Source organism: Cajanus cajan, chromosome 6, assembly GCF_000230855.2.
Source record: "Cajanus cajan strain Asha chromosome 6, NIPB_CcT2T_4, whole genome shotgun sequence".
Lineage (NCBI taxonomy): Eukaryota > Viridiplantae > Streptophyta > Magnoliopsida > Fabales > Fabaceae > Cajanus > Cajanus cajan.
In genome coordinates, this window is record NC_138522.1 from 39,075,043 (window position 1) to 39,096,648 (window position 21,606).

General features: G+C 32.5%; 3 protein-coding genes across 3 annotated transcripts; 1 reads left to right on the top strand and 2 right to left on the bottom strand.

Moving 5' to 3' along the window:
* Positions 1 to 1,767: 1,767 nt before the first annotated feature.
* LOC109795977 (zinc ion binding protein) lies at positions 1,768 to 7,156 on the bottom strand. The gene is made up of 7 exons (XM_020355558.3): positions 5,445 to 7,156; positions 4,919 to 4,974; positions 3,964 to 4,236; positions 3,634 to 3,870; positions 3,376 to 3,495; positions 3,120 to 3,248; positions 1,768 to 2,084 (listed from the first exon to the last, which is right to left on the bottom strand). Exons 1-7 carry the CDS (start codon positions 7,060 to 7,062, stop codon positions 2,073 to 2,075), a joined length of 2,445 nt encoding a protein of 814 aa, XP_020211147.1. The 5' UTR covers positions 7,063 to 7,156; the 3' UTR covers positions 1,768 to 2,072.
* Positions 7,157 to 7,222: 66 nt separating this feature from the next.
* On the top strand, positions 7,223 to 11,259 carry LOC109795979 (keratinocyte-associated-like protein). Its single transcript, XM_020355559.3, has 5 exons — positions 7,223 to 7,302; positions 8,052 to 8,210; positions 9,028 to 9,079; positions 10,072 to 10,138; positions 11,000 to 11,259. The coding sequence occupies exons 2-5, from the start codon at positions 8,055 to 8,057 to the stop codon at positions 11,100 to 11,102; spliced, it is 378 nt and encodes a 125-aa protein (XP_020211148.1). The 5' UTR covers positions 7,223 to 7,302; positions 8,052 to 8,054; the 3' UTR covers positions 11,103 to 11,259.
* Positions 11,260 to 12,514: 1,255 nt separating this feature from the next.
* APPR6 (Tetratricopeptide repeat (TPR)-like superfamily protein) lies at positions 12,515 to 16,175 on the bottom strand. Its single transcript, XM_020355220.3, has 3 exons — positions 14,334 to 16,175; positions 13,765 to 14,048; positions 12,515 to 13,266 (listed from the first exon to the last, which is right to left on the bottom strand). The coding sequence occupies exon 1, from the start codon at positions 15,931 to 15,933 to the stop codon at positions 14,491 to 14,493; it is 1,443 nt and encodes a 480-aa protein (XP_020210809.1). The 5' UTR covers positions 15,934 to 16,175; the 3' UTR covers positions 12,515 to 13,266; positions 13,765 to 14,048; positions 14,334 to 14,490.
* Between the last annotated feature and the right edge of the window lie 5,431 nt (positions 16,176 to 21,606).

The following is a 21,606-nucleotide window of genomic DNA, read 5'->3' on the forward strand; positions in this document are numbered from 1 at the left end:
TAAGTCAATGAAGAAAGTCGAATTTTAAAAGGAACTTACTAATATTTTCAAATAGTTTAAATGAAAAAAATAAAATAAAAACTCATGTGTAGTTTTCCATCCATGAACTATTTGTAGAAGTTCTCCACCATAGCGAGCACCATATGAAAAAAAAAATGAATTTTTCAAGGTACACTTATGCGGAACAAATAAAAGCCTATTTGAAAACATGTAAATTCTAAGGGGAAGTACCTAATTAAGTGGTACATCCATGAATTATTAGTTTTAGCCATTTGATATATTAATAAAAAAATCAACGTGCAAGATTGAAGAAAGGCAATCTATATAACCAGTAAAATATTTTTTTTTCTCAACTCATCCCTATCAAACCACCACACACACAATGTCGTCATCATGGTCGCATGCACAACGTCACCGTGGCCACACAAGCAGCATCGTCATCATGGCCACATGCACAACATTGTCACCGTGGTCGTATGTGCAGTGTCATCGTGGCTATACGTGTAGCATTACCATGGCCACACAAGCAACATCGTCATCATGGCCGCACGCGTAATATCACCGTGGCTGCACGCGAGCATAATCGTGGTCACACGCGTAACATCATCATGGCCGCACACGTAGTGTCATTATGGTCGCATGCGTAGCGTCAATGGCCAACCGCACGCACAATGTTGTCATTGTAGCCGACCACACACATAACATCGTTGTGACTCTTCAAATATTTTTATGATTTTTTTTTATATATTTTTTCAGTTAAAAACCTCTTATTTCCAGTTATTTTAGTGTCTCATCCATAAAACACCTATTTTAATACTTCATACTAGAAGCATTCTTGAAAACATCTTAAGCGAACCTCATATAAACATTTATACATAAGTTGCACATTTATACATAAGTTGCTTCTACGATTAAATCTTTTTTGGGTTAAACTATTTTTTATATAAACTAATAATTGATTTAACAACCTATCATGTAAAGGTTATTGAAATGAGCTATCATAAACTATTTTACAAACTCTCTTATTAAACACTAGCAAGAGTATTCATAGTATATAAATAAGTTTTTCAAAATTAACTTAACTCTAAATCCTACCATTAAATATAAGTTGTTAATCAATCGTTTATTTCTTCTTTTTTTTTTTCTCTATGAATATGATTTATACAATATTTTAAAAATAAAAAATAATAATTAATAATTAATCTACACTTGTGAGACATAATTTTTACTAGTCAAATATTATCATTAATTTGTTTGACATAATATTTCAATTTCAATGCTTATTATACGTATTTGGAAGGAAAGAGGGTAGTGTAAATCTTGAAGGCGTGAACCTGTACCAGCCAAGAATGAAAATAGTATATCCTCCCAAAATAGTCTAAAACTCTAAAAAAAAAAATAAACTAAAAGTATCTCTTTAGATATAGGATAAATTTGGCACCACAAGACATATTCACATATATAATCTAACTATGATTGGGTTTATATAGACTTTATAAATACATATACGAAAAAATAGAAGAAAAACAAAAGTAAAATAAATTTCTTTGATAGATTAAAAATAGTTTATGCATAAATTAAAATCTTTTTAAAGAAACATTTCTGAAAAGCGCTTAAAAAATTTATCCAAACAGTCAAAGAAAAAAACGTACATTACACGAGGTAGTAAACTACCGGATATATTACAAACCAACACAACCATTTGTAATAGAGCAAAAACTGAATAAGTGGATCTGACGGGAAAAATTTGCACTAAAACTCGACATGTGTCCTGAACCTGAACAAATTTACTATGTTATGTTATTATATAAAGTATACATGGCAATAGTTTCAGGTAATAATCCAACCCCAAGAATCAAGCCCTAAAAATAATTAGTTTTGAATATGTACATAATTTTAAGTATCACTTGGATCATATTATCTACATCTGGGTGGAAAATGTGAATTAACGAGCACTCCAAAACCGAGTATCACAAGGATAATGCATAATTTGAGAAAAATCAAACTATTTGGCTGAAACTTGAGCGATCAAACCATGAGTTGAACAGATTCACCTTATAAACTCTTACTATTTACAGATAAACCTGGAGGAATCAATTCAATAATAGCTGTTGAGTGTTAAGGATTTCACGAGCATAATAAAAAGACAGAAAAGCAATGATAACAAAGTCATGCTAAAAACTTCAAATTCTAAACTATCTTACTTTCTATCGTCTCTCTGTCAAGGTATGTGTTATGTGTATTTAGAATTTGCTTGTGCACCTAAAGAATCTAGCAGCATATTTCAATAGAAGTTATGCATTTTCATTTGTGGTGGAATGGAACAATTTCTGTTGAATCCCCGAACATCCCAACACACTTTCAGAGATTTTTCTTCAAGTAGACATTTGCACTTGTGTTTTGGAATGGTGGAATGAAAATAAAAGCAAAAAATTAAATTTAAATTGAAGAGAAATTAAAATGAAAGAAAGGTTCAAATTTCTAAAAGTCAATTTTTTTCTCCTCAACCAAACAAAAAAATCATTATTATCTGTATTTTTTTTCTTTTTCTATTTTCTTATTCTTTTCCAAACGTACCATTAAAGAGGAAGCAGAAATTTATCATTTGATATATTTTCATCAATTTCTCTTTCAAGTAACATAAATGGAGGATTTCTTATACCAAATCAAAATTCAACCATTATATTAGTAGTTAGTGTCTTGCAATCAATAGATGTTTGTCACACACTGACTTTCCTTCTAGAACACAATAATAAGTTAGGTTGTCAAATAGGTCAGATGTGACAAAAACAATATTTCCTGGTCAATTATCCATATTGAATGAATCCAATTGGTCTGATTGAAAAAGCATTCTCTTCAGTTGAGTGGGGAGAAAAGAACAATCTCCGAATGGCTCTACGTTGATGTATCTTCCCTTTCCACTTATGGAGACACAAAAACAAGTGCAAGGGGGAAATGTTTTGTAAATGAACAAAATTTACATTAAGCATGTGAGTTGTGACTCCTTTTATATCAATATTCAATTTAACCATCGCTTAAACTATCACTTTAATGTTGAGAACAAAAATACATGTTGAACCCTGAATTTAAAGAGTAAAATGATTAGATGAAGTGAATACCTTGATAGACTTGTCAGCATATCCAACGTACAGTTTTCCTTGGTTGCATAATATGGCTGTTACAACAGAACTGCAAGGAATGGATCCATATGCTTTGACGTCCAGTTCAAACTCATCTCCAGATAATTCCTACAATTCAATAACCTTTTTAATGAATTTCTATGCTACAATCAACAATATTAAAAATATATATATCATAAGTTGAACAAATTGCCATGTATTTCCCAAAACAGAGGACAAGATTTTGCATTGTTACCTGTATATTAACATTTTTGTCCCGACCTCCTGTATATAGGCATTTTCCATGCATACTCATAGCAAAGATGGCCCCATTGTGCAATGTTTTGGAATTCATGAACACATCGTTTCTCCAGACCTAAACAAGTAAATGATAAAAAGGTTGTTACACAATAATGGCAGAAGTTGATTATGTGGATCGAGTCCATATTTCAAGTGGGCTACAAAATTCATTATTAATCTTCAAAAGGGGACAAATTCTAGAAAAGTAAGAAACCTTAATGCATCCATTCTCATATGCCGCAACAAGCAAATGCCTATCTACAGTAATAGCCAGGATAGGCTTCATCTCTGCAGGCGTATCTTCCCCCAGAACTGTCAATGGACTGTGGTCATTAAGACTCCACAACCGAATTGTACCATCCCAACTACCACTGTAAAGAACCTCATCACATACAGCAAGTGTGGAAACTACAGATCTATGTCCAGTCATTGTGCATATCAAAGTTTCATCCTGGGAAAAGGTATAGAAACCCAAAGAGTGCATTGCCCAATGAAGCTTTTATTTAGGCAGCAAATAAGTAAACAAAGAAAATGACAAAGTCACCTTATATGACCATGCTTTTATTGTTCTATCTCCACTTCCAGTGTAGAGAGAATGATTTCTGGAAACTGCCAAGGAATGGATACCACTAAAACGCCAATCCTTCTTCTCATACCATTTTCTCAAGGGATCTTGCCTAAGAGGGGCAGCCATTCCCCAGATAAACATGCCCCCTCCACTGTCACCACTTATGCACAATGGTTCTTCTTCATCTACATAAACTAGAGCCATGACTTTATTCTCATGACCTCTAAATGTGTGTAAATGAGAAAAGTCCTACATAAAATTTACACGGATGAAACTCATCAATAGATAGCTGAGAGCCTGGGAAAGAGCTTGTACAATCACAACCACACTAACCAATAGTAAAAGACCATAGCCCTTCCAACTTTGTCATTATCATAAGTCATGCTTTGATGTTGCATAATAATCTAGCATTCTAGATGGTATTTTCCATTAATCCATGTAAAACAAAGAATGCAATATTTCTACATAGCACAAGATAGAATTAGTAAATGAGCATCTGAAGGAAATATGTCTGATGTAATTTGTCTTAGAAATTAGAATTCTAATTTGGGAAAATCAACAGCAATTCAACAACTTTAGAGCATATATACTTAATTAGACTTCTTTAAAGTAAGTCTTAGTTTTTAAAGGAAAAAGGGAAGCCAGCAAATCACAAATGGAATTAAAATATGAAAATATCCCAACTATATTTCTCTATCTTTTTTTTTTTATTTGGTTATTGTCATTAAATATTTATCAGAAGGTATTCACTTACTGCTGAAAAAATACCTGAAGAAATATTTATTGGAAAATATCAAATAATTTTTTCTAATTCTGCTGCATTACTGAAACAATAATGATGGCATATTCATGCCAAGGTTATGAATGAGATTATGCAATTTGGAATGCAGGGCTAGAATATTGTCATGTTCTTATGCTTTAAAAGTGTTACCTGCAATGACCATACATGAACAGTTTTATCAAATGAGGAGCTAAGTAGGTACCCTCCTGCAAAACTAAACAACTACTTGTTAGAATGAAATATAATTCTGCATTGCATAATCACCATATCTCCCAACAGATCAGAACTGCACAAGCGAAACTGTTACACATGTATGGATAAAGCAGCTTAAATGCAGATACTGAATAAGATCCTAGCTTATAAAGTTTCATTAAACCATGCAGTTTCAAACTATTTTAATTCAATGCACAGAAGGCGTGAAAAACAGTGACCAAATCAATTCAAAAGAATCAAATTGACCTGGCATTCAGACACATGACAAGTGTCAATTACTGGATAACTTATTATTTGTTTGAAGGCATTAAGCACACTTTGAATAGCAAAATGGAAATATAATTAACTATATACCCCAAAATTACAGTCCTAGGTATCTTTTCACTTAAACGTTCAATAACTGGTATCATGAAATAGGATTGGTAGAAAAAGCAATGTTTGAATATAAAAATAGAATTCACACCCCCAACAGCCAATCCACTGATACAATCAAGATGGCCTCGCAGATCTTTGAGTTCAGTCATTCCCTTAGATAAGCCAGCAGCAAAGTCTTCATCAGATTTGTCTTTGACATCTTGAACAAAATTTGGTTGGCTGCCAATTTCTTTCTCCTTCAACTCATGTTCACTCAGTTCATTAGACCTTTCCTTAGGCAACAAACACAACTCCCCTAAAACCAAGCAGTGACCTGAGCTGTTCCCACTTATCGTGACCTCCAAGTTGCCCAAAATATCAAATTGAGGTTTCACTAACATTTCCTGAATGCACTTCCTCACATCCACCACATCTGGACGGTTTCCTGGATTGACGTCCAGACATTTGCAAAGAGTCTGCCTCAGTGACAGATACTCAGAGCCTAGTTTGTCTTCCAAAACAGAACTAACTTTCTCCACCCAGCACATGTAACTAGCTGAGATATCACTGCCATTCTCTCCATTCATTTCCAAGGTATTCCGAGGCAGTGCATTTCCAATAAGAAGCCGCAGCAGTACACAAGCCAATGACCATACATCCGAGCCATACCCAATTGGAACTCTTGAATGCCCACTATCCAAAGTAGCAACCCTCTTGTGCAACAACTCATACAAAACCTCCGGACTTACGAAAAACTCATTCTCCAAGCAATCCTCCCACACTGCTTCTTCTTCATGTATGCGGGAAACAGCATTCACAAACTTCTTTCTCATCACCAAAGCCTCATTCAAATCAACACAAATGCCACCAAGCTCATCAAAAGAGAAACAAGAAAGCCCCAAACAGCCAGCAACCAAACCTTCCAAGTGCAAAGCAAGCAAAGCTTCACATAGACCCTTCCCAATCATTAAAAAACTGAAAACCCCACCAGCATCCAACTTCAAACCACCCTCATTCCCACCAACAAACCCATTTCCCAATTCCCCAAACTTGTCCAAAAGATTACCACATTGCCTCTCACACACCATATACAGAGGCCCCTCCACCCCCTCACTCCACAACCCATAAACCCTACACATCCTCCCCTGCCTCACGGAAGCTTCGAGAATCAACGCCAACTCCTCCCTCGCCACCTCGTTCATCCCCTCCAAACACTTAATCACCCGCGCAACGTAACTAAACCTAAACTTGGAATGATCCCCTGGAGGGAAACAAACAATAGGAACAAGACTCACGCTGCGGTTAACTCCAAAGCAAACCCTACCCTTGGGCGAAGAACCGAACAGACCAAAACCCTTATCATCGACTGAAACGGCGTCGTGCGGGAGAATCCAATCCTTCCATGCAGCATAGAACTCAGGGGACCAGAACGGAGCGTGATCGTAACAAGCGTTGATCGTGGACCGTTGATTCGGTTTCTGAGAAGAAGGGGAGTGTTGGAGGCAGAGCCGGAGGAGGTCGATGTTTTTGGGAAGAGATGAAGGACCTTGTTGTGAAGGGTACTTCACGAGTTGTGTGCACGCGGGGCACCGAATAGTGTTCGGGTACCGCTGTGGAAACTCCGCAAGGCAAGCTTCGCAAACGGAGTGTCCACACGGTAGAACACGAGGAACTGCGTCGCGATCGTCGAAGGATTGAAGGCACACTGGGCACTCCGGCAACTCCATCGCCGGCGGTGATAAGCAGAGTAAGTAACTCCGAACGCAAAACGCAAAACCTGAAACAAACTGTTTCTGAAACGGTGTCGTTTCTCACACGGCTTCTATTAGACGCATTTGCCCTCGGGTTTATTTTAAAATTCCGGAATTACCCTCAGGTAATTGTTTTGTCTCGTGCGTTTATTAGAAGTAAAACGTCGATCGCGTGCTGCTGGAGATCTGAACTGAAACCGCTGCTTCCGATCTGAGGTATGCTCCTTCTTTATCTCTCTATCTCTCTCTTCATTTCTCTAATTCTTTGTTTGTTTTCTGAGATAATGCGAGTGAGAGGGAATTAAATTAATTGGGTCGTGAAACTTGAACTGCGTGCTGCTTCTGTTCTGCTTGTTTGAACGGTGAATTGTTTGGATTTGATGAAACACGGTTTACGTAGCTTGGAGTTAGGGTTTTTGGTCAGTTATTTTACAGTTGAGATTGGTGTGCCTTGAATACATTATTGGATCGGTTGAGCTTTAGTTCTTTGTTGACTTTTGGTCTTCGCGGAATTTGTAGCTTTTGCTGCTTGTGAGCGAAACCTTGCGTTCATGGTTTTGTGTTAGCGGGGTTAATTAGTAGCATCCATTTTATTATTAATATATTTTCTGAATGGGGTGGCTTCTTTGTTCCCTGCTTTTCGTGAAGAGAAGCTTGCTGTATAGTACAGAAAAGATTTTAGCCTTGAAAAAAGGTGAATATCATGTCACCATTTAGTCCGTTTTCAACTTAAGTCGATTTTTTTTTTAATAAAAGAATGTTTCAGTGGATTATACTTGTATCCGCTAGAGAACATGTGGCTTCTTGGGTTCGTGATAAGTGTATGTTGTAATTTTGGTTGTGTTATATATACATTTGTGCTGTGTCTGTTTGCAACTCTGTGACTGGTGGTAGTATTTTATTTTTTTTCCTGCTATTCTAACTATTGTTTGTGTTTTCATCGTTGCTGAACTTGCAATGAGAAGGCCATGGCGGGGTCTGGGAGTTCCATGCTGTATTCCTTCCTTCTCTTCACTGTCATTCTCTCACTTCAAGTAGTGTACCGAGGGAAACTAGCATCAACAGAATTATACACTATACTTGGAGGCTTCGTCAGCTCTCTCCTATTTCTTGTGCTCCTAACTGTGAGTTGTGAATCCATTTCTTGACTTCTTTTTCTTCAATCACAACCACATACATGAGCATTTTCTCAGTTTTGAAGTTTTATATACTGATAATATTGTGTTATTTTCTGAGTAATATGATCATATGCTAGAAGGAAGGAAAAAATATTTATTATGACCTCCGACACCGAAGAATGTCTATCATTTATTCCTTTTTCATTACAGCCCTTTTCATACTAGTGTTTGGGTATTTTGACATATATTATAAATTATAATTTATAATTTATAAGAATATTTGTACAAAGGTTTGTCTCTAGATGGCATCAAATCGTGCACTGCATGATTTTTCTTAATTCTTATGGGGGGTGCCAGTTTTTAAAATGAAGACAGGAGATTTTTGGAAGACTGAAAAGAACCCTGTTTTTTTATCACTTAGTAATTTGTTGGTTGACATTCGATGAATAGATATAGCATGTTTGGCTGTAAATCCGCCTTGACTTTCCACATCCCCTTTAAAACTAATATATGTAGCTTCCGTGATTTGGGACAAACTGATGTGGGTTTTCATTTCCTCAGAGTTTCCAAACATGCGGATATATTGGTTCCCCAGTCACTTATTGATATAATTCTTCTATTCTGAGAAAAGCAAAGAATCTTTTGTTCATACTATTGCTAGGTGGACTATGGTGGCCTTTTAACAAGATATATGTGGATTCTTATTTCTTTTAGATATACATGTGTGTGTGTAGTCTTCTTTTAAATATCTTCTATTCATAATTCTTCCAAGAATTCCATCAAATCTTTCTAGGTAATTTAAGGTATTTACATGTCTTTGCAGTTCATTGGAAATTTTCAGGAAACAATTGGTGCAAGAACTGGTTGGGGTGCTGGTAAGTGCATGTTGATTTTGAATGTTGATGATGACAAATTATATCATTTTATATTACGAGAATTTAAAACAAGTATAACAGAATGAGTATTGTTTGTAACTTCCTGATTTTGTGGCATTGAACTTTGAAACATACTGCTTAAGGTTAAGGGCTAAGGCACTTATTTGTTAGGAAGTTAGTATCACAAGGTTCCACCAGGTTTTTTATGCTCGTCTACCAGCCTTGGGCCTGTATTTTTAGGCAGTTAAGATTCTTAAGAATATGCTTTCCAGTGTCTAATTGTCATAACAAGTTTACTCTCTGATGGTAAAACAAAGTCCAGGCTTGTTATTTTGTGGAGAGCTTTCTGCATGATAGTTTTACATAAGAAGGCTATATTATTCTGCAATATAATAGAACGCAAACAATATTATGCAGAGCATTGTTTTTATTTCTCCATGTCTGTTTAGAGAGGCAAAATGTGAGGTATTAATTTTTCATAAAGAAGAAAAAAAGAAGAGAGTTTTGTCAAAAGAGGAGTACCATATTATAAATTATGATATATCCTTTCTCTAAACCTCTGCAATATATATATCTTATTAGTCACATATTTTAGTATAATATAGTAAGTTTGACTGTTTACAAAAGATTATTTGCATGAGAACATACATAACAGAATAAACTGTATGATTAACTGATGCTGAACCCCCACCCCCTTATTATTTAATTTTGTATCTCCCTTGTAGTATTAATTTTGTAATCCCCTTCATGTTATTATCTCTATCAATGTATCTATATTTGGTATGTTAATGGAAAATTGTTTTTTTCATTCATATTATGGCTTTATCAATCGGTAATAACAATTCCAGTTGCACATGGTGATGAAGAGCTGCAAATTTTTGTTGTCTAGGAACCTAGGTCACTCACTATTTATAAAGAGTTGTGACACTGGAAGAACATCTAGTATTGTGTTTTATGTTAATGAAAATTGAATGTAATATTTTATTTTGCAGTCATAGTTGCAGAAGCAGTTGCTCTTATTGCTGCAAGCACCGTCCATCGAGTTTGCATCACTACATGGTATGCTCCTTTAATCCTCTCTTTTCCTTATGAATGAATAAGAAGTAATTCATGAGAAGTTTAATATCTGAAGTATATATTAGAGAAGAGCGGGAGAGGGGATGAGAAGAAAAAACACACCTCAAAAGGCAATCACACCGGTTGAATGGTTCAAACTGATAATAATTAAGTGGGATATTCCTGTCAAGCCTCCTTGAAAACCTAGCTAAGTTCATAAGTGAACATTTCAAAAAGGGTTAAATTTCTTCAAATCATTTGAGCCCTAGTAAAATGTTACATTCATGTGGGCTTCAAGTGAGAACTATTGGTTATTGTGATAAATAAAAACTATAAATCGAAGTTATATAACCATATATGGATGGTTAAAATTAAAAGTTAGTTTGAAGTCGTAAGTGTATTTATCTTTTAATCTTAACTATTCAAATATGATTTAATAATTCTCACTTGATAAGCCTCTTTTATATATGTTTTGTGTCTCCGTCCTATATTTTTCATGCTAGCCGAGTCGGAGAGTTTATGTTTGTGCCATGTCGATATTGGAGTTTGCTTCATAGGTTTTAGCAGCTTAATATGCTTGCAACTTGCAGAAAATCAGAATGATGTTTCCATTTCGGAGGGTACAGTTATTTTAATGAAATAAAAAAGATCCTTATGAAGAATATTAAGCAAAGATGACCTAGTGTAGTATTGACGTTATCGTGATCTGGCTTACAAAGATGAAATCATAATATCATATCCCGGCATAGGGACACGGTGGCTAGCTGTGGATCCTTCAATATTTAAAAACCATAAAAATGTATCAATTTCATATTTTCGTATGAACTTGTTATTGGTGTTCTAATATTTGTTGCATAAATGCAGTTTCCTGTTCTCAGCTGGATTGCTGTACGAGGTTAACAAGATCTCTGGGTCGGCGCTATCAACAAGTGACTCAAGGACTAAAAAGCAAAGCGGAAGAGCTTAAGTCTATGTATGCTTACTATAAAGCCATCTTTAGAAAATTTTCCCAGGAGCATTAGTTTTATAACCCTATTATAATAACTTATAAGTGTTTTGAGTTTGACTTGACTTTTCATTGTACAATTAAAAATATGATTTGAAAGATGGGCGTCTGACTAAAAGCGGATCAGTCATTTTTTACTTAAATATCTTTTTATTTTAAAATATCATACTTTTGGTCCTTATCACTATCAGTGACTCAAAAGCTCACAAAATAGGGACCAAAAGTAGACTATTTCTACGTTAAGAGATCAAAAGTGTGATATTTTTAAATAAAAAGATTAAAAAATCACTTTAAATTTTGAAAATCCAAAAGCAAATTTGATTCAAATTTAAAGGACTAAAAATATTTAAGCCATCAATATTTTTGTTACCACAAGTAGTCTCATATATTTCATCGAGTAGCGCAATGTCAAGATGACTTACTGGATCTAAACATCTAATGGATCCGACATATACATATCAGGGAGAAAAGAGCTTCATCTCTATATATTTATTTTAAAAGATAGAGATGATAGAAATTAATAGTTGTTTATAATCAGAGTGTGGAAGTGGTTTCGGATAATTACAGAAGTAAAATTGTTTTGTTTAGGATAGCTATAGAAGTAAAACAGTCCAAACAATTGTGTACATTAAAAAAAAATTATTATATGTATAGATATTGAAATTCAAAGCATAAATTATTAAGGTCTCATAAAAAAAAGTAAAAAAAAAAAGGTTAAGTAGTTCTCTCTGAATTGTTCAGAAATTTTTAAATAGCTTCCTAAACTAATTTATTTTAATTGAGATCATGTAAAATTTTTACGGTTTCAAGTTTTTAATTACTGTTTTAAAGGATCTAATTAAAAGAATTAAGTTAAGAAACATTTTCTAAATAATTTAGGGATTTACTTTGGAATTAAGCCATTGACACTATTGTGCCACGTCAGTACCGGTGATTAATTGCAGGAAGGATCTCGGAACTCTTAACTGCCATTTGTAATATACATAAACATGGCTACATTAACCATCTGAGATTACCTTCGGCCAGACCGGTCCCTTCGTTCGTGTAATATTTTTTTAGCATGACCACTCACGAGCAAAAAAGAACAACCCACCTCGTTTGACGTGGCATAACCTGGGATTACATGCAACTGCTGTGATATGCACCCCCTAAGATTAGTGTTTATATGAGACATTTCAGGGATTAAAGGAATTTAAAACGTAAGAAAATTGTATTTTAAATCCGTCCATAAATTTCTTGTTTGGATATTTAATATTTATTATTAGAATTGGAAGTTTCAATACAAAAGTTTGCAAAACATAACAAGAATTTTTTTTTCATCCGGAGCATAATGTAAAATTAAATGAATAATTGGAATTGAATGAAATAAACTATAAACTAAAAAAATCTACATAAAATTAATCATAACAATCATTTCTTCTATAATCCAAAGTACAAAATCCAATATCAAATACTATGAAATTGGAATTGTGGTTTTTACACGGATTCAATCCTACTAGAATACTTAATCCCAAGCATGTAGTTCAGCGATAGGGGTTGATTCACGCTTAAGTAAGGTCAGATGTTCGAATTCTACCTTGTGTATGCAGTCACGTTAAATCTTGAGACCAGCTATCCCACCTTTTGAAGTGCCTCCAACGTAGCGAGGAGATTAGTCACTGCTATTGATGGTGAATACTCCAAGAACGAACCAAAAAAAAAATCCTACCAGAATACCTCTTAACAAGAACAAAAATCAAGTTTTGGCCCCAAAATGTGTAGAAGAAACTACATAAGCACAATAGTCAATAGGTTGACAGAATTTAAACTCAATAATATCCACAAAATAGCAATTATAAGGATCATTTGCACTCCCGAAGTTCTTACAGTAAGATTTGTCTATGACTATTTCTAATGAGTAAGTGAATAATAACCTTGTGGACCTCTTGTTTACCAACCTCTCCTATGTCCCTATCATGTGTACCCAAGACACAAATTGGCCTCATGATTTGTCACGGCTTTTAAGATAGCACAGGCCTGTTTTTCAAAATGCGTAATGACTAAGGTTTAAGCCAGTAGCTGATGCACGTTGCATAGTGGTTAACTACAGCAAGTCATACGGAAGTAGCCATTAGGAGTTCCCTTCCTGTAAAAGTAAGGAAAAAGAATGAGTAACAAAAATCAAAAAGTAACTCCAGCAAAAGTAAACAAGTTATTTTGGTTCAATCCACATTTCAATGATTCTGACGATCCCTACTTTTATCTTAACTGTTAACCAGGGAGGGACTTTCCCACATCTCATAACAAAGCCCCTTCTCAAGATCCCAAGTGTCTATGAGTATTTTCTTTTCAGTCAACCTTTATCTTAATTATGGCTTAAAATCTCACTCAATATACTATAATCAATTTAATAGTTCAAACAATAGCGTCTAGTTTGATTCTGATTTTGCAGCAAATTAATAAATTATTATCATGTACAACATTATTAAATTATGTATAACATAAGCTAGAGACATTAAAAAATACAAACTCTTCAAATGGCATTTCAACAGCTGAAAATTTGGGCAAAAGAAATAACATAATGGAAATCTAAGCATATAATTCTAAGACTTCAATCAATAAAGTAAGTTAAAGGGAATTTTACCATGGGGAAGCATAACAAGTGACATCACCAATATTTTCAGAGGTTGATAAGCAGGTCCTGGTTAACAGACACAGACAGTGCTGGTAGATCTTTCTACGCTCCAAGATAATCAGGATATTTTCCATACCCCAAGGACAAAATCCAAAACAATTCCTTTTACCCCACTCACTTCAATAGAACTTCATTAATCATGACACATCAAATCTTAACTCACTGAAATTCGAGGATGAATACACCCTTATTTACTCATTTTAGTGATATTCCCACTTTAGAAGAATTTTTTCCTGCAACATGTGCAAGAGATATATACATTAGGCATAATCTTAAATATAGTGGATAATGGTCTCATGATCCCAACTGCAATAACCAGCAATATAGTGCTCGATAGTTGGTGCATTTTATTGTTAGGATGGATATTACAGTAGCAGCCTATCTGCTTATGGCACTTCAAAGGGTTATAATATATAACAAAAAAAAAAACTTGCAAGCTTTAAAAAAGAGGAAAATGTTAAAATAAATAAACACTTAAAAATGCAACAGAAGTCAGGGTGAAAAGGAATGGAGTTTACCACTTAAATGCTCTGATTTTTGTATTACATAATATGCAGATCCCAAATATGTATAACTGTGGCTGCAAAACTGAAACTGTTTTGACAGCGAAATCAGTTTCCAAATCTACATATACCATGTTGGATGTTTATAGTTGCCAAATGTATTCCATGCTTTTTAATCATATAAAGGCTCCTTCACAAGAAGATTCATTTTCTCATGAAGAAATTTGAGCACATCCTCTCTCCCTTCCTTTAAAAGCAGCTGTCTTAACCTCCCAAATGTAACACGTGATGGTCGAATTCCCTTCTCCATCATCTCTTCCAGCACAACACAAGCCTTTGCGGCATCGCCCTTTTCACACAACCCCTTGATAAGGGCAGAAAACGTGTGCATGCTTGGGACAAATTGTTTCTTCTTCATATACTTCCATATTTTCAGAGCCATCTCAAGTTCATTCTTCTCACAAAACATTTTTATCATCATTGTGTAAGTGTCAGCATCCGGTTCACATATCTTGATCATCCGGCAGAAGACCCTGAAAGCTCTATCAGTCTGTCCCTGGCCAATCATACTGCTTATGATAACATTGCAGGTCCTCGAATTAGGAGCAACACCATTGCCTTCCATCTCCTGCAAGACCCTATGCACATTTTTAAATTTATTCACCTTACAAAAGGCACCAATCAAGGCATTATACACCACAACATCAGCCTTGATTCCCTGCTTTGCCATCTCCAGGAACGTATCAATAGCATCTTCAATCCGGTGCTCCACTCCATAGGTATGAACCAGGACACTATAAATGAAAGACGTTGGCCGGCAATTGCTGGCATCCATTTCCTTCACAACCTCAACAGCCTCATCAACCCTTCCAGCTTTGCAAAGAACATCAACCATTATACCATAAGTAACAACATCAGGATCACACCCCGCACTAACCATCTCTCTAAAAACCTCTCTTGCCCGGGGAAGATTGGGAGCCTTCCCCCACCCCTCAAGCAAAATGCTGTAGGTCTTGGGGTCCGGCACAAACCGGCCCTTCATGCCATCAAAAATCTCCTGAGCCTTCCTCACATTGTTGGACTTGCACAAGGCACTTAGCAAGCCATTAAATGCAGCTAGATTTGGAACCACACCATACTTATCCATAACATTAAAGGTGTAAACAGCCTCATCAACCTTGTTAGCCCTAGCATATTTTCGCATCATGATGCAAAAAGTTTCAACATTTAGCATACCCTTTTTCCTCATGACATTAACAAGGTCCCACATAATCTGGTACTGCCTAATCCTGGCCAAAGACTCAATCATCAAGTGGTATGCTCTTATGCTGTGTGAGTATCCTTTCTGATTCTCTGCCCATTCGAAAAACCTAAATGCTGACATGCCAGCATTCTCGAACCTCTTGAGAACGTTTTCCACAATTTCAGGGGACACTCTAACTCCGGTTTGGTCAAGAGCAGTGTCAAGTGCCAGAGTGGGACACGTCATCATGACCTTGCACACTCTTTCGCTTACTTCTCCAACCTCCTGAACCGACTCACTTGTGATGTGCATTTTCGCAAACAACACCCATTTGTATAAATGTTTATTTCTATGGGAACAAAGCTTAATCATTGCCGGGACAAAGAAAGATTCGCAAATTATTCACCTGGAGCAAGCTCGAAAATTGTGAGTCTGCAAACCCTACCGTGATGAGGGCGATGGCACAAGACTGAAAAAATTGGTATTTTTATAGTATTTCTGCGAATTGAGGTTCGGAACGCGGTGGTTTGATGGTGGCCGTGTAGGGTGACGCCGTGGTTGGGTTCAGAATCGCTCGAATTGGGGTTTTAGGTTCTGTTTGTCTCATTAAAAAAAATATATATCATTTTTAAAAATGTATTTTTGAAATAAAGGATAAGTTTGTGGAAAAAAAAAATCAACATAAAACAACAATAGCAAGGAGCAATATAACAACATAATTGATAACAAATATCTCACAACACAACTTATAATTATCATCGATACTAAACATACAACTTGTTACACAACACAACTTATCAACTTCAACTCAATCAAGATGCTTAACATAAACAACAATAAACATTAAATATGTAATTATGCAAATCAACAATAGAGATTTTTTACATTAGAAGTGAGTAGTTTAAGTGATTATACCTTATCGAACCAAAATGCCTAACATATCACAACCAAGTCAAATATAGACAGTATTAGGCTTCACAAAGTGCTAGGTACACAACTTACATTGATTTCTCCGATTTCACTACTTAAACTAAAAAGTCTAATATTCTTATCATGATAAAAACAACTTGGATATGAGTCTATCACGACATGAACTTGCAACATCAAGCACCTTATGATATTAGTCCACCAACTATCTTCTAAGTACTACATTTTTCAATATAACGTTAAAAATTTAATGAAAAAATTATTTTTACAACTTTCATTAAAACACTAAGTCAATAATGGTCTTGACCATATTTCAAAACCATGCAAAGGATGCACATCTCAAATTTACAATTCTATTTTGGAGTATTTTAATTGCAATAAATTTGAGCCCATTTTAAGAAATTAAGTTTAAATAGATGTTTGAGAATTTTTTTTGGGTTGACTTTAGCCACGAAAAATTAGGGAAAGAAATGATTAAATATTTTTATTTTAAAATTAAAGGATTAAAATTATGGATCGATCAAAATAAAGGAATTAAAGGTGTAATTTAATCTTTTACTTTTTATCCTTTATTTTATTTTGATCATTCTCTTCCTAATAATTTCTCTCATTTATTTTATTTGTCACGATAAATTGGTTGTCATCTATAAATTTTGTAGATTTTATATTTTATTACTTAACGAGAACTGTATACTTATGGTTAGGGATGACAAATAAATCTGTATTAGTATGTAATACCTAAACTCGTTCCGATTTTGATGGAGAATATCTAGTTTGATCAGGTACGAAGTAAAGGTAAAACCCAAAATATTAAATCGGGGACGGATAAGTATACCCGTCCCATCCTCAGTTTAATACCTGTCCCAGATTTGATTTTTTTAAAGAATTTTAATATTTAATTATGTATGATTGTTTATTATGATGTAAAACATTTGTGGTTGTCTAATTATTAAGAATTTTCTTGATCAAAATATAAGATAGACAAATAACTCAATTATAATTATAATATAATAGAAAGATAAGCTAAAAATAATTAATTTTTTATGGGTACGAATATAGGTATACCTAATATTCGACAAAAACGAGGATGAAACAAAAATTATATACCCGACGGGTACAAGAATAAAGACGGGGACATGGATGGGTTTAAACCATAGGAATGAGGACGAATATCATGAAACATGAACTCGACTCACCCCGTTACCATGCCTACCTACGATTATCCTCCATCAGTTACATTATTATCCATTACATTTAAGTTATTTAGAAAATTCATATTAATGTTTTTGTGAAATATGAGTGCAATCCTTGGCTAATTAACTAACTTATGTTGATTATTGTAGTTTTTCCCGCTAAACTATAGTCCCATTGTTAGATTTACATCCAAAGGATAGTCAACAAGTTCCACTAGTTTAGTCTTAAGAGTTGAAGATGAAGATAGTAAAAGATCCATTTGTTTAATTTTTTTAAAATATGTGTTTTAATAAAATAAATAGATTTTCATTTTTTTTTTCTTGTCTAAAGTATTTTTTTATTTAAAAAAAAGACAACTTTTTCTATATTTTTATTTTAAATAAATTAATTCCATTGCTGAGCAGCCTAAACTATTTGCGGTTATGACATGTTAATAATTAATAATATCACACAAAGTCATATATATATATACCTGTACTTCAACTAATCATACAGTCTTCCACGTCACTAAAGTAAAAAATAAGTAAAATTAAGAAATAAAATTATATATATATATATATATATATATATATATATATATATATATACCTGTACTTCAACTAATCCTACATTCTTCCACGTCACTAAAGTAAAAATAAGTAAAATTAAGAAATAAAATAAATTGAAGTAGCGAATAAAGAAATAGGCAAGAAATATAATATATATAAAAATTAAAAAAGAGAAAAATAGATAAATGATAAGTACAAAATTAAATAAAATTTTAATTGTTTATTTTTAAAAATAAAATAAAAGTAAAATAAAAAGTAGAATAGAAGTAAAATAAAATAATATTATGACCGATCACTTCTACCTAACATCTTAAAATATGAAGTAATGACAGCAAACCTACCCTAGTTGAAACCACTATTTTAAAAAATATTTATATCAAATATATGATCATTGAAAAAGGACACACAAATAAATAATTAAAAAATCTCATAGAATGAAATTCTTAGAATCGCTTTAGCGATAGAGAGTTAAAATAATATATACAAAATTTTATTAAATATTATTATTATAATTCTGATACTAAAAAATAAATAAAATCCCAAAAGAGTTAATTAAAATGGGAGACATAATTCATTCTATTTTCCCTTTTTTTTTAATAAAGTATGTTATGAACATCGCATAATAAAATAAAACATAAAAGCACGGCATTATTATTTATCTTAACACATTTGTCATTGGAGAAGCTAGGACACCTTCATCAAAATTATTTCTATCGATTCATAACAAATACTATTTATTTCTAGTTATATTTAACACTTTGTACGAATATTAAATAAGGAATAAATATATTCAATATTTTTTTTTTGTAAAAACTGCATGTAATAAATTAGAATTTTTTTAAAAAATTCAATATTATTTCTATGTAAAATAAGTAAGAAAATCAATAAAAATTATTGTAGAAAGTTTTAATTAGATGTATATTTTACTCGCGTAATTGCAAGTTAAACGTGTTGTATATTTGACTCGTGTAATTGCAAGTTAAACGTGTTGTAATACTGACAATTTTAGTTTCAATAATTTTCTCTTTATTATTGAAATCTCTATATAAACTAAATTACATGAATTGGATAAAAAAAACTATAGGAATTTTATATTTCCATTTAATAGTAATATCTATATTATTTCCTATTTTAAATTTTGATACTATATAGGCTATAACTTATACATGAAGGAAAATTAAAAGACAAAATAACCGGTTATTTTATTTATTTATTTTAATTCTTATAGTTTTATTATATACAAAACTCAATTACTTTTATATTCTTTTTATCTTTTAATTAATACTCATATCTTTTAACAAATTAAATTGCACATTTTTAAAGAGTTTAAAATTAATTTATTTTATTAAATTAAGATAGGACACTTAAATTAGGAGTATTTTAATCTAAAAACAATTATTATATAACACAATATGAGTTGAATCTTATATAAATGAATAAATAATTGTTATGAGTAAAGTTTTATATATAGGAACAAAGGTAGTACTTTATTTTACATTTTAATCTTTATAATTTAAAATAAATAATTTTAATCTCTATACTTATCTTTTTCAATAAATTTTAGTTCATATAGTTTAATAGATTTTTTTGTCCTTATACTTTTAGTTTTTTTAATCCTTTTATTCTCTATCATTATTTTTTTTTTGTAACTTTGTCTATTTTGTGTCAATGTGACAAAGGTCTTTAATTTGTGAAGGTAAAAAATGGACCATGCGCATTGTAAGTGAAGATATAAAAGAGACACAAAACGTCGAAAGATCTAATTTAAAATAACTTCAATAATGTTTCAGTCTTGAAAACATTTTAAGGATAATTTAGCTGCTTTACCAAAGTCAAAACATTCAAAAATTTATTTTGTCTATCTTTGTCTTAGGGTTAGAGTTTTATACTTGATCGTTATAGCTTTACGAGTCTCAAGAATTTTGGAATTTTAGAGGATCTTTACCTATTATTGGATGTCCTATTTTGATGTGTGATCATAGTTATTAAAGATAAGGTTTTATGCTAGATTTTGATGTTGGGATTTTTCTATTTGATTTTGAAAATATGGCTTATTAGATTATGTAAACTTGATCAGATCCATCTCAATGTAACCCTAACAAAAAATATCTACTTGCTACTTGACATGACCCTCTCGAAAAATATCCAAGTGGGTACACCAAGATTTACATAATCTAAGAAGTTGAATTTCCAAGACCAGTTGAAATACTCTTGACATCAAATATTTGACATAAAATATTATCTTTAATAGTTACAATCACATATCAAAATATGATACTCAATAATGAGTAAAGATCCTATAAAATTCCAAAATTATCGGAACTCATAAAACCATAACGATAAAGTATAAAATCCTAACCCTACGACAAAGATAGGCAAAATATAGTTTTTAAATGCTCTACCTTTGGTTAAGCAACTAAATTATCCTTAGAATGTTTTCTAGACTACAATATTTTGAGCTCACCTTCCAATGTTAATGTTTTGATTGTAAGTTCCCCGATATCATTATAACCAGCATGTTCGAGGTATTATTAACTTTTGCGCTTGTTGGACCATCATAATTTTCATGACATTAGTACAAAACAGGCACAAAGTGTTAAAAGATTTAATTTAGAGTAACTATAACAAAATAAATTTGACATCAAACAATAAAAATGGTGTCTTAACCATGCGCGTTGCAAGTGAGAGTACAAAAGAGACATGTAACGTTAAAAAATATAATTTAGAGTAACTCCAACAAAATAAATTTGACATCGAACACAAAAAATAATTAATACCTCTCTCACATATACACAAAATAAATATTGCAAAAAAAAATATTAAAGATAGGAAAGAAAAAAATTAAAAAACTATAAGTATAAGGAAAAAAATCTATTTTAAATTATCAGAACTAAAAAGAGTTGAAAAAGAAAATATAGAAACTAAAAAGTCTATTTTTAAAATATAAAAACTAAAAAGTAAAGCAGGTGAATCTATATATATTAAAAAATATTTAGTTAAAATACTTTAGTTTTTATAATTTTATTTATTTTAATTTTTAATTTTCTATATTTTAAAATAGTTTTTATAATCCTTATACTTATTTTTTTTTCTAGTCCCTTAAAATATATCTTTTATTTCTATATTTATAATTTTTTAATCCTTGTTATTATTATTATTTTTAACAATGTCTTTTTCATGTTGAGGTAAGAGGTATCAAATTTGTTTTGTTATAATTATTCTAAATTAGATTTTTTTGATGTTTTTTTAATATAGTTATTTGTGATGTTCATTATTAAAATACTATTTTTTTACACTAATGAAATTAAGGACCTCATATCTTAAAATTAAAGACCTCATATCTTAAAATCCTAAACTAATCAAACACAAAACAAAT